This window comes from Pelophylax lessonae, assembly GCF_965119305.1.
Source record: "Pelophylax lessonae genome assembly, chromosome: 5".
Taxonomy (NCBI): domain Eukaryota; kingdom Metazoa; phylum Chordata; class Amphibia; order Anura; family Ranidae; genus Pelophylax; species Pelophylax lessonae.
In genome coordinates this window covers 64,691,292-64,704,336 of record NC_138772.1, presented here as the reverse complement: position 1 = coordinate 64,704,336, position 13,045 = coordinate 64,691,292, and the positions used below count along the sequence as shown (strand labels likewise).

Below are 13,045 nucleotides of genomic sequence, written 5' to 3'. Positions count from 1 at the left end.
TGGAAAACGCCTGTAATCTGCCCAAAAAGAAGCTCATGTACTTTTTTGAGCGTTGGGCGTTTTGCTCACAGCATCAAAACGCTCAGATGTGAACAGGGGCCATTGAAATTAATAGGATTTGTCTTGTTGGGCGTTTTGAGAGCTGATCCTAGAGCAGAAAAACTCCCCAAAAACGCCCCAAAACGACTACATGTGAACGGAGCCTTAATGAAATCTAGTGGAACCAATTTCCTTCAGAAGTAACCTAATTTGTAAATAAAGTCCACCTGTATGCAATTTCAGTATAAATACAGCTTCTGTGAAGCCCTCAGAGGTTTGTTAGAGAACCTTAGTGAATAAACAGCATCATGAAGGCCAAGGAAAACACCAGACAGGTCAGGGATAAAGTTGTGGAGAAGTTTTAAAGCAGGGTTAGGTAATAAAAAAAATATCCCAAGCTTTGAACATCTCACCGAGCACTGTTCAATACATCATCCGAAATGTTAAAGAGTATAATACAACTGCAACCCTACCAAGACATGGCCGTCCACCTAAACTGACAGGCCAGGCAAGGAGAGCATTAATCGGAGAAGCAGGCAAGAGGCCGATGGTAACTCTGGAGGAGCTACAGAGATCCACCGCTCAGGTGGGAGAATCTGTCCACAGGACAACTATTAGACGTGCACTCCACAAATCTGGCCTTTATGGAAGAGTGGCAAGAGGAAAGCCATTGTTGAAAGAAAGCCATAAGAAGTGTCATTTTTAGTTTGCAAGAAGCCATGTGGGGGACTGTGACAGGAAGTCAGGTAAATCTGTGGATGTAGTCACAGACAGGAGATACATTTCCACCTGGTTTAGAAAATTCACCAATTACTATAGGGTGTCCGCTGAAAAGGTAGCCAGGACGGCTTAAGGAAGTTGAAAGGCCTTCAGCTGTTCGGAATGAGGAAGTTAAGGCCTCTATAATTTGTCCAAAGGAAGTCTAAGGATTGCTGCCTCCTGACGCTGTGTGAGCTGGGGAGAGGAGGACAGTCAGATGTGTGCCTCCCGACGCTGTGTGAGCATGGGAGAAGGATTGCTGCCTCCTGACGCCCTGTGGGTAGAGGAGGACAGTCAGATGTGTGCCCCCTGAAGCTGTGTGAGCATGGGAGGGGAAGACCTCCTGAAGCAATGTGCGCTGAGGACGGTAACAAGTGTGAAGACTACTCAAGGATCGTTTCTATGTGAAAAGAAACCAATGGACATTTCCTGTGTGAAGGGGAAATTAATTAAGACTGAAGACTACTCAAGGGGAGGTCTTGGACTATTTCTATGTGGAAAGAAATAAATGCACTGTTTGCTATGTGAAGAGACAAACAAAGGAATGTGTTCTATGTGAAGAGGAAAAGGGACATGTTCAATGGACATTTGTTGTATGAAGAAAAAACATGGACTATTGAGTGTCTGCTGTAGGATCAGCAAAGTTTGCCCAACAGTAGGTTGGAGACAGACTCCGTAGGTAGGTTCCTGTGTGTGAGAAGGTAGCCGTCCACAGTGGCAAGGATTTATTTTGTGTTTTTTATTTTTATTTTGATGTTTTTGACGCTTGCACTTGTTTGAAGAAAATTGCATGAATAAACCAAACTTTTGTTTGCAACCACTTCTCGGCTATCTCCCTGTGTAAACGCACCCCCCCCAAGGGGTCATCCACACCCGCCACCGAGCTAATCCCCCACAGGGACACAGCAAACGTGGAAGAAGGTGCTCTGGTCAGACGTGACCAAAATAGCATTTTGCTTTTAGGCAAAAAAGTTTGATGTGTGACCGAAAACTAACAGTGCACATCACCCTTAACACACCATCCCCACCGTGAAACATGTTGGTGGCAGCATCATGTTGTGGGAATGCTTTTCTTCAGCAGGGACAGGGAAGCTGGTCAGAGTTGATGGGAAGATGGATGGAGCCAAATCCAGGGCAATCTTAGAAGAAAACCTGTTAGAGTCTGCAAAAGACTTGAGACTGGGGCGGAGGTTCACCTTCCATCAGAACAATGACCACTAAACATACAGCCAGAGCTACAATGGAATGGCTTAGATCAAAGCATATTCATGTGTTGAAATGGCCCAGTCAAATTCCAGACCTAAATCCAACTGAGAGTCTGTGGCAAGACTTAAAAGTTTTGCTGTTCACAGACGCTCTCCATCCAATCTGACAGAGCTTGAGCTATTTTGCAAAGAAAAGGCAAAAATTTAAATCTCTAGATGTGCAAAGCTGGTAAAGACATCCCCAAAAAAGATTTGCATGTAATTGCAGCGAAAGACGGCTCTACAAAGTCGTCCACATCAGTGCCTGACCTCACAAATGCGCTTCTGGAAGAATGGTCCCATAGACACACTCCCAAACCTTGTGGACAGCCTTCCCAGAAGAGTTGAAGCTGTTATAGCTGCAAAGGGTAGGCCAATTCAATATTAAATCCTGCAGACTAAGACTGAGATGTCAATAAAGTTCATGTGTGTAAAGGCAGGCGTCCCAATACTATTGACAATATAGTGTATGTGTAGAAAATCCAAATGTGTCCAAAGCTACCAAAAACACTTCATACGTGGATATTAGACTATCCTGTCAGGTCTCTGACCTCCTCTACACAAGGCACCTAGTTTAAAGGTGTGTTTATTTTTCACTATATAAATGTAATGGAAGAGTAAATGTTACATTTGTGTGTCCACAGTCACCCCACATTTATCTTGCTTTTTATTGTGATAACATGCTGCAGAGAGACTGTGAAAGGAACTCACAGGGACTCCAATTTTAGACTGTCAAGACTTCATATGACAGCCAATGGACTGCAGGATTTGTCCATCCAGCACTGGCTACATGCAGTAAACACCCACAGGAAAATAAAATCCAATATGACCAAGTTTCCTGATTCTTTTTCCAATTTGCATTTCAGAGTAATGATTTTTAAGGAATCATCTGCTTGTGTTCTTTTATTAGTTCCCAATAAAGTCTCTGCATACTAGATGGACTAGATGACATACTATTGTATGGTAGCTTTTGGCCAAAAAGTACTGTAGATTGCAGATTGTAGTACTAATTGTGATCTGTGGCAAATGCATTCCTTGCTTGTCTTTTGCAGTTACGACCGTGAAGCCGGAGCTTGGGAAAATCATGTATTCTGACTTCAAGCAGGTAATCGTGAGGATTAGGCTGTATTACATGGCTGGACACGTTACACTAGAGAGTAGGGCTGGGCGATTTTGCCTAAAAAAAAAATCTTCGATTTTTAAAGAAAAATTCGAGTTTCGATTCGATTTTCGATTTTTTTTTTTTCCAATGCACTTAAAAAATGACTGCAGAGTCTGGAGGGAGGACTGAGGAGAAGAAGCGCTGTATGTGTGTATGTGCGGGCGGTGCGTCTGTACAGGGGCTGTGCTGTGATAGGTACAGTCCAGAGAACGAGTCCACCGTAACCGGCCACCTTTTTTAGTTTGACTTTTAAACTTTTTTTTTTTTCAAACTCGAGTTTTTTCTACAATACTTTTTTCTGCCTTGTGCAGCCACCGAACTCCCCAGTAACGGACCACCGCCGCGCCTGGATGTGACGTCAGCTGCGGGGCAGCGGTGCGTCTGTACAGGCCGGGGCTGCGGCGCGCTGTGATAGGTACAGTCTCCCCGGCCTGGATGTGACGTCAGCTGCTGGGCGGGCGGTGCGTCTGTACAGGCCGGTGTTGTAAAATTTTGTCGGACCCGTGAAAAAATCGGACCTCGTCACTTCCGGTGACAGAGCATCACAAAACAGCTGATAGGAGTCGTCCGTGCGCGTGCGCAGAAGACATTTTTCGAGGTTTGGAAAAATTATAACAGAGAGCGGACAGCTGATTGAGAGGAGGTGCAACAGAGGACACCGCCGCGTCATCGAGACATTAGGGACGGAGGCACATATGCAGAGCTGGCGGAGGAGGCGGGATGGAGGTGCGGCCGTGTAATAAATGCAGGGCTTAAGCGACTCCTTCTGTTTTATTATCTTTAGTACTTATCGTATTATTTATCCTTAGGATTTCATTACATGTAGTATTTCTTATTTTGTATTATATAAATACTAAATGTTATGAAATCCTAAGGATAAATAATACGATAATTGCTAAAGATAATAAAACAAGGAGTCGCTAAAGTCCTGCATTTATTACATGGCCGCACCTCCGTCCCGCCTCCTCTATTCAGCTCTGCAGATGACGCGGCGGTGTCTTCCGTCCAACCTCAGCCCCGCCTCCTCTCATTCAACTGCCCGCTATGTGTTCTAAGTTTACCAAACCAAGATAATGTCTTGTGCGCATGCGCACTTGAGACTCCCATCACCGGAAGCGCGCTGTGATAGGTAAAGTCTCCCCGGCCTGGATGTGACGCCAGCTGCCGGGAGAGGACGCGGGCGGTGCGTCTGTACAGGCCAGGGGCTGTGATAGGATAGGCACCTATCCTATCACAGCCCCTGGCCTGTACAGACGCACCGCCCGCTTCCTCTCCCGGCAGCTGACGTCACATCCAGGCCGGGGAGACTTTACCTATTACAGCGCGCCGCAGCCCCGGCCTGTACAGACGCACCGCCCGCCCCGCAGGTCCGTTACTGGGGAGTTCGGTGGCTGCACAAGGCAGGAAAAAGTATTGTAAAAAAAACTCGAGTTTAAAAAAAAAAATCGCTTCCAACTAAAAAATCGTTAAATCGATTTATCGCCCAGCCCTACTAGAGAGCAAAGAAGTTAGTGATTATAAACCTTTGCTTCACTTTCCCTGGAGGCACCTGTGCGTGCTCACTCCTGAGCCACCCAGTCTGCATCTATTGACACAGACTGGGCAACTCGGCCCTGCGCCTCACTCCTTCATCATGGCATTTGATTGAAAGCAGCGGGAGCAAATGGCTGCCGCTCCTATCAATCGGCCTAGGAAAGAGAGACACAGCAGAGCCACTGCTCTTGTGTACATTGCTGGATCGGATCGATTTTAGGGAAGTATAAGGGGGGGGGGGGCTCCTGCAGCACAGAAGGTTTGTTACTTTAATGCATAGCATGCATTAAGGTAAAAACCTTGAGGCTTTAGAACTTCTTTAAAGTAGAACTACATGCTCCTGTATGATGGTCTAAACAAGTTCCCAAATCCACTGGCTATGTGATGCACAAGCCTCATAAGGTATACCCACTGTAGTACAAGCTGGCACAGTCTACACGAGGGTGACAACCTCTCCTTGCAAAGCCTAGTTTATGAAAACTTTGTAGTTTGGGTATTACCGTTTCTACTAAGGTTCCAGCAGGCAATTTCAAGGAATTGTGACCTTCCATTGGTAGGAGGAAGAAAGAAGCAGAACAAGGCTTGTGGGACAGTGGCACCCTTGGACTTAAAGCAGAACTAAAGACGTATTTAACTCTGTTCCAGTGGTCCAACGCCGCGAGGTCCCTCACTGATGTCGGTCTTCGGCCGTCTTGATTGGCTAGCACAGGATGACGTCTTTCCCATGCATGGTGCAGAAGTGCAGTGATCCCAGTACATAGGCTGTGCCAGAATGTAAACGTTGCTGTGCATGCGCAGCTCGGTGTACATTCTTTAGGGGAATGCGGACAGGCAGGTAGGTGTGTTTTAATGCAGAATAGACATTGCATGTCTCTTGCAACAAAGAGCCTGCCTGCTCACAATTTGTTTTCCAACCTTAGTTCCTCTTTAAGCAGCTGGTTTATGTGATGTGACTTCTGACACACTGGGGGGGGGGGGGGGGGGGGAGGAATCTGACATCCTTTCCACTCATCAAGAATGTGCAGAACAGGAGGCATAAGACACATTTAGTGTGGGATTAATACCCTTCTCTGCTGATCGGTGGTAGCTTTGTGCCATTATGAAGCATGTATCTGACATGTTAAACAGCAGTGACTTGTGTGCATGCGCATCCCTGCAATGTGACAGGTTTCCTCCATCTGCTCCTCCCACAGACCAGCACTGAGGGAGATGGGCCAAATGGTCGAGTGACTGTCAGCTTTTCTCTAATTTGTAGGTAAAAAAATGGAAAAGTGTATGCCAAGAGCAGCACAGCGGAAGCAAGGTGCAGTAAATACCAATCTTGCCGTTAACCAGAAGCAGCTGGATTTGGGATTTAAAGAATATGCTATCCCAACATCTATTCATAATATGTGTACGTTTTTACGATGTACTTAAAATGTGTTCTCTTTCTATTGCTTTTCCTTTGTGTGAAATCCCTGGTATTCCAGCCAGTCCCTCTGCTTTCTATTTCGAACTGACCGCACTAGGCTTGAGAGCACATCAGCATGGTCAGTTTTGTGGCTGTGCTGAGATAACAGCCTACCTGTCTTTCAATGATCAGGCTTGTGCTGACAAGCCCCCCTCCCCTTCTCCTACACAGCCATTTACTAGGAAGATCAGTGTAATGCTGTTTCTCCCACTCCCTTCTGTCCAAGTTCCTTATGCAGCTGAGAATAGAAATAATGTGATCACTCATAACAGAAGATAAAAAAAAGGTATTTATAAAGTTTGTGTATCTATCAATCTATATAACCTTTTCTTTCAGCAAAACCGTTCATGTTTTGTACATTTGTTTTTCTTGTCCTTGCTTTATAATAGCACATTTTTAAGAAACACGCCACCCCTATATTTGTATCATTTAAATGCCTGATTGTTAATCCATGTTCCAGATTTCGGTGGCTGATCTCCCGGGTTTAATAGAGGGAGCGCATATGAACAGAGGAATGGGACACAAGTTCCTGAAGCATGTTGAGAGGACAAAACAGCTTCTGTTTGTGGTGAGTATGAGCATTACATCCAGCCCATTGATTCTCTATAGTGCGGTGTGGATCCATACTTATGGCAATGTGATCTGTTCTCTCAGTGATATCACTTAAAGTGACCGTTGGAAGGTAATTATGGGGGATGCCATTGCTGGGCTTCCGAAAGAAGAAACTAAACATTTTGAGTCTCAGACCTGGAACAAGCAATGTTACAAATGAGTGTCAGAAAGGTTTCTATACTTGATTTGGAACTGTGACCGGGTCAGCAATGAAGCCAAAGCTTCTAAGTTTCTCCGAGGGAAGGGAGTTCAGCAGTGGCAGCCGCTGTGATTCTGACTTCACAAAGCCCCTTTTATTAAAGTAAGCCCGTCTGTCTCAACACGACTGCTATTTGATCAGAAAGGCCTCTTAAGTGCCCCTCTGGGACTACTTTTCAGTTTGCTATTGAGGCCTCAAATTTGGACCTAACCCGTACCCAATTACACACCTACCAGCTAGATCCCTATCCTATGAGAGCTTTAATGGCAATACCACTTTAGGGCCTCATTCACATGGGTTTACCTATGCATATAACTGTGCGAAGGGCCGTCTTTGTCGGCACGGGATGTACACGTGTTCATGCATCTGTGTGCAGGCAGTCCCATTCATGTCTATTTGGATGCAGAGGGTGTATGGACACAGCTACTGGTCCCAATTTGACACCCATGTGGGTGGGAGTGCATGTCTCTGAAAGTAGACCATGTATTTCAGGGGGCATGCACCTGCATGGTTGACAAATTAGGACCTGCAGCTGCGTCAATGCAGTAATAATTGAAAAACATGGGTGACCGTTTTTTCAAAGCGCAGGGCAGCATGCACATGATATATGCATTGTGGTGTGCTGCAGTGTGTTGTGCATTGGGCTTTACTGTTTAATGCATTGGATTCACAAGAATTGGCACTGCAGTTTTCCACACAATGAGCCGGTGCATTGTAGCAACGCATGATATTGCATGCATTTTATCTCATGCTGCCACAATGAACAGTTATATAAACCTCTTTCTAGTGTTAACATGTGGTCACACTGCTAGATTATATACAGATGCATCTCATAAAATTAGAATAATATCAAAAATCTAATTTATTTATAAATATAGTGATATATTTCAAGCATTTCTTTATTTTATGTTGATGGTTATGGCTTACACACCATTGACACTCTTGGAAAGGTGAACTTCACTGCCATATCTAAAGGGGGACTTTTGAGGCGCACACTATTCATGTCTGAGCACTAATGCCAAGAGGGATACGGACAATCACAATTATCCATTTATTCCTAGAAGGACTGGTATTTTTCCGATCTCTGCAGTCTTTATTTAATGTACCCTTTTATAAATCTTCCAGATAGGCTGAGGCAGCCATCTTTATGCAATCTGGTGTACATATAATAGTGGTATTTGCTGTTCCATGTTCTATTTAGGAGGAGCCCTGGGGCCTATGTGTGCTACTGCTCTGGTGTTCTTTTAAGGGAGTTTTTATCCCCTCTACTATACACAAGCGGTGATCCGCACAGTTGTCTGTAGCACACACAGTCATTATAGTCCGGACGTATTTAATCTGTGACATTGTTTTTAGTGGTGGGTAAAGGGAAGTTATTGGTGCACAGTGTGGCAATTATGAGTGACTAACTTTTGTAATGTAATCGGATACAATAAATACATGTTCTTATCCAAACCTTCAAGTCTAGTTTCTGCCTAAATAACCACTTGGTTGTCCATTGGGAGAGCTATACTCCCACTTGAATTTAACCACTTTTTCCTTTTTCCTGTATATGTGTTTGGGTTAGAGGGCAGAACACCAATACGGTGCTTTTGACAATGGGGTTGTGAATTTCCAAATCATTTCCCCATCTCTTTTTTTAAATTTATGTTCAGTTTAGTATGCACTCAATACTTGATCGGGGCTCCTTTTTACATAAGGCCAATAAAAAAAATGATTTTAAATACAGAAATGTTGGCTTAATGAAAATTATGTCCATGTACAGTATAGTATGCACTCAAAACTTGGGCGGGGCTCTTTTTGCATGAATTACTGCATCAATGCGGCGTGGCATGGAGGCGATCAGCCTGTGGCACTGCTGAGGTGTTATGGAAGCCCAGGTTTCTTTGATGGCGGCCTTCAGCTCGTCTGCATTGTTTGGTCAGCAGTGCCACAGGCTGATCGCCTCCACGCTGTATTGATGCAATAATTGGCCAGAGAGGCATTACTTTGATGCAGTTGGCCAGCCTAAACATGTATTGCAATGTATATGGACTAAAAATCCCCCATTTTTTATTGCAAAGTTTGCTAGAGAGGACATGTTGCAGTGCGCAGAGGTTTTATCCATAATTTTCAATTTTAAACCTGCCCCCCCCAACTGTGCTAATTTTATCAGTAGGTATATCAGTGAGTTCTCGGTGTATGTTTTCAGGTTGATGTTGGTGGATTCCAGCTCTCCATTAAGACTCCATTCAGAACGGCATTTGAAACGGTGCAGCTGCTCATCTTGGTGAGTTGGAGCCTCGGTTTGCTACAACACAGTTGCTTGGGTCACAGAACTCATTTTATTGTGTGTTATAATCTGTTTGTTAGAAAGTGGAAAATAAGTAAAAGGTCCACAGGCTAATCCTGCTGCTGTGTGAAAATGTTGCATCTTAGGAGCTGGAATTGTACAAGGAAGAACTTCTAGACAAGCCTGCCCTATTGGCTGTCAATAAGATGGACGTACCGGGAGCAGAAGAAAAGTTCCAGGAGTTGGTGAAACAGCTGGAAAATCCACAGGGTAGGCAATCTTTAAAGTGATTGGATTATAAAGTATTAAACCTGAAAGCAAACATGATGTATTATATTGCAGCTTACCATTTCTCAGATGTGGTGGCTGCATTAGTTCCCTTTTTTTTAGGCTTTCTTTGATGATTGTTATAGGTGTGCATTAGGCAGACTAAAATATCACATCCCCCATCTGTTTGCCCACCTTAGGTATATGTGACGATTGACGACACGGCTTAAGAACTTTTATACAGCTTAAGATATATTTATACCCTTTATCCTTCTTATACCTACTTTACAAGGCAGTCTGGGTATACCAATACTACCTGGGGGCTCGGAGCGTGGGGGTATAATTATCATAGAGCGCTTTATCTGTGGATGTTTCTCATATTGTTCTTGCAGCATATTAGTATTGTGGTAGGATAACCCCCTTGCCATGACTTAATCCCAACTTTGAGAGGACCTGACTCAGATGTTCTGCATTTGTTGTCACGGTGCGTTACACCATACATTTATGTAAATACCATCTATATAAAAAAGATTTGTTTTAATATATACTCTTTCAGTATATAATTTTTACCATCCACTTGTCAGATAAAGGACTGTGTGGACCCCCCTCCAGTGTGTGGGATTCCCGCATTCGCCGGGACAGACTAGTACCCTTTGGGTTCCTGGGGTTGGCCTCACCCTGGGTAGGGCAGCATGCATGGGATTTTACCACATTTTATATTTTGCAATCTGAATTATTTTCTATTCTGTATTACAGCATTAAATGTGATGGTTGCTCTATAATACTATGTAATAAGCTCCTGAAGAAATGGTGGAATCCCTGCGAAACATGTTGAGCGCCCAACACTCAGATGGTATATACTAAAATTGACAATGGTCATCTTCCAATGTTCATCCCATCTGTGATTTTATAGAGCCAAATTTTTAGGACACAGTACCTTGTGTCTATTATTTAGATGTTTCCATGTTTAATATATTGTTGGAAGAAAATTAAATTTTAAACTTGATTATATCAAGCCTTTGTATGGTACCACATTAGCCTCCATTCACCTCTCCTTTATATAAAACTTGTTTGTTTGCCCTGCTGGTGATAGGCTCAGGTTTTTGTAAAGTCTTAGGCACATGGCTAATCCCAAAGCGTAAATATGTGGTAATGCCAAGATGCCTTAGTGTGGATGAACAGAATTACTAATCTTTTAATGGGTAGAGCAGCACCTGGAGCGAATCAGATTAGCAGAAAAAGGTTCAAACTGACAGGAGGAGAGTGCAGAGGGATGACTTTGAGTCTTCGCTTTCCAGCCAGCAGCTGAGCGGTGTCAGCAATGCTTTCCTAAAAGTGGTTCCAAAGCCCGGGGTTTTTTACCTTAACACATTTTAATTCATTAGTCTGTACTGCAGGATCCCTCCTTCACCCCCCTTATACTTACCTGAGCTCGATCCAGCGTTGAACAGCAGCAGCTCTCTTCCTCCTCACTGGGCAGACTGCTTTCATTTAAATCCTGTGACAAGGGAGCAGGTGGCGGTGCCAAGCCACAACGTTTGTATCCATAGACACAGACTGGGTGGCTCGGGAGTGTGCCTGCACCAGTGCTCTAATAGAAAACGACTTCCTATGGGGGCTCTCGCTGAACAGGAGGAGCCAGGAGCACCAGTGAGGGACCCCAGAAGAAGAGGATCAGGGCTGCTCTGTACAACACTAGTGAGCAGAGCAGGTAAGTATGATTTTTTTTTTTTTTTTTATTTTAATATCACTTTTAATGGTAAAAGAAAGACTGGTGCCCTCCACTTGGCTGTGTTGAGTGGCAGGGCTGTGTATAGATTTAAGACTAAAAAAATAGAAGTGCAGATCTTCTAGCAGATAAAACAAGCCTTGTATTTGTATACCATCTGTTTATTAGGATTCTTGCCCAGTGTTTAGCTTTAATGTGAAGTGGAAGCCAGGTCACTGTATGTGCAAACAGACCAGATTAGATCTCTTCCCAGTAACTGAGGTCACCTTTTCCCAGTTTTTTTGCTGACCTAAAAACACTTTCTTCTTTCCAGATTATCTCCATGTACTGCCTGAAGACCTGGTCCCCGAGCGGCAGATCGCCTTCAGACACATCCTTCCGGTGTCCGCTGTGTCCGGCCATGGAATTGAGGAGCTCTCACGCTGTATCCGCAGATCGCTGGACGAGCAAGCAGAGTTAGAGATCCAAGAAGCTGCACAGGAAAAACTGCGAAACCTCCATAAAATAACATCTCCCCGTGTGAGAGATAAAATTCCAGCTCCATAGTCCTAATACATAGCGACCTCCGTGCCTTGTATATTTCTGTAAATGATTTTGTACAGTTTATTAAGTCCTATTAAAAAAAAAAACAATTTCTTCAAGAACGGATACCTTCGCTGCTTTTTCTCAGTCTGGTAGTGTTTCATTTACATCAACCCTTTGTATGCACATTAAAAGCGTCAGGAAGAAAGCCCCTTGTTATGTGTTGCTTTATGGTATGCACTCAGAGAGACCCTGAAGCTGGCTGTACACAGAATGAAGTTCTGTTGATTGCTAAAATTCATTCCGTTTGACCATGTTGGCATCAGCCAGTTTGAGAAAAATGTTGAAGGAGCCGGGCTTAAAATTCTCAGCCGAACAGCAACTGCATCCTATCAAAGGTACTCAGTGTTTGGGTATTCTCCAACATTGCAGATTTGTCCACCTACGATGTTTAGCATGGATGGGGGGAATCCAGTCACTTCCCTTATTCAGTCCCATGGTCAACTAAAAGGTAAAGTTTACATTTTGTAAAAAAAATAATAAATGCACATCTTTTTGCAGGTAAAGCATGTACATTTCATTTTTTTTTACATTGCAGCTTTTAAAGCATTGCACCCACAATCAGCTGATCACGGGTGCAATGCCAGGATCCTGAACACGCTTAGTCAGCTGTCTGCCCATACTTCTAATATGGGCAAGCAGTTACTGAATGGTAGCAAGAATTAATGAACTATGACAATGTTCACCAGCGCCTTCATAGTTCATTGAGAACTACAAGCTGACACTACTTGTAGTCTTTTAATTCACAGGAAACTGAATTACGCAGCCATGTGGGTGAAGCCCCAAAGGCTGCTCTGTATTTAAATTGTGACAGCGGATGTGGGGAGAAGATCGCTGGTGCTGGTTGTGGGAGGTCGGTCACTGGGCGCATGTTACATGTTACGCCCTAAATATATGTGTAACGTGCTCCTAAAGGTGAACTTATCCTTTTAAGATACTGATGAGGAAAATTTTTTCAATAAAAATGATTTAAAAAAAATATACTGAAAATATACTGATAAGGAAGGGGCCCCAAAACGAACAGTCTGTAAGGTTCCACATCCACCGATCACAATTAAAAATAAAAAAAAGTTATATGGCCTTTAAAGGATAAGTTCACCTTCTTCAACTTGTTACATGTTACACCCATATCCATCACCCACTGTCACAATTTTGAAAAAAAATGTGGCCATGTGGGGCTCCTCGCATCTGGCAGCA

General features: G+C 43.8%; 1 protein-coding gene across 1 annotated transcript in view; it reads left to right on the top strand.

Annotated features, from left to right (window-relative positions):
* GTPBP10 (GTP binding protein 10) overlaps positions 1 to 11,881 on the top strand; it is a 54,631-nt gene extending 42,750 nt beyond the window's left edge. Inside the window, exons 6-10 of the mRNA XM_082259190.1 lie at positions 3,095 to 3,147; positions 6,648 to 6,755; positions 9,190 to 9,267; positions 9,417 to 9,540; positions 11,580 to 11,881. Of these exons, the coding sequence (XP_082115316.1) occupies positions 3,095 to 3,147; positions 6,648 to 6,755; positions 9,190 to 9,267; positions 9,417 to 9,540; positions 11,580 to 11,812 (596 nt within the window). The 3' untranslated portion in view covers positions 11,813 to 11,881. The remainder of the gene's footprint in view (positions 1 to 3,094; positions 3,148 to 6,647; positions 6,756 to 9,189; positions 9,268 to 9,416; positions 9,541 to 11,579) is intronic.
* Positions 11,882 to 13,045: the final 1,164 nt, after the last annotated feature.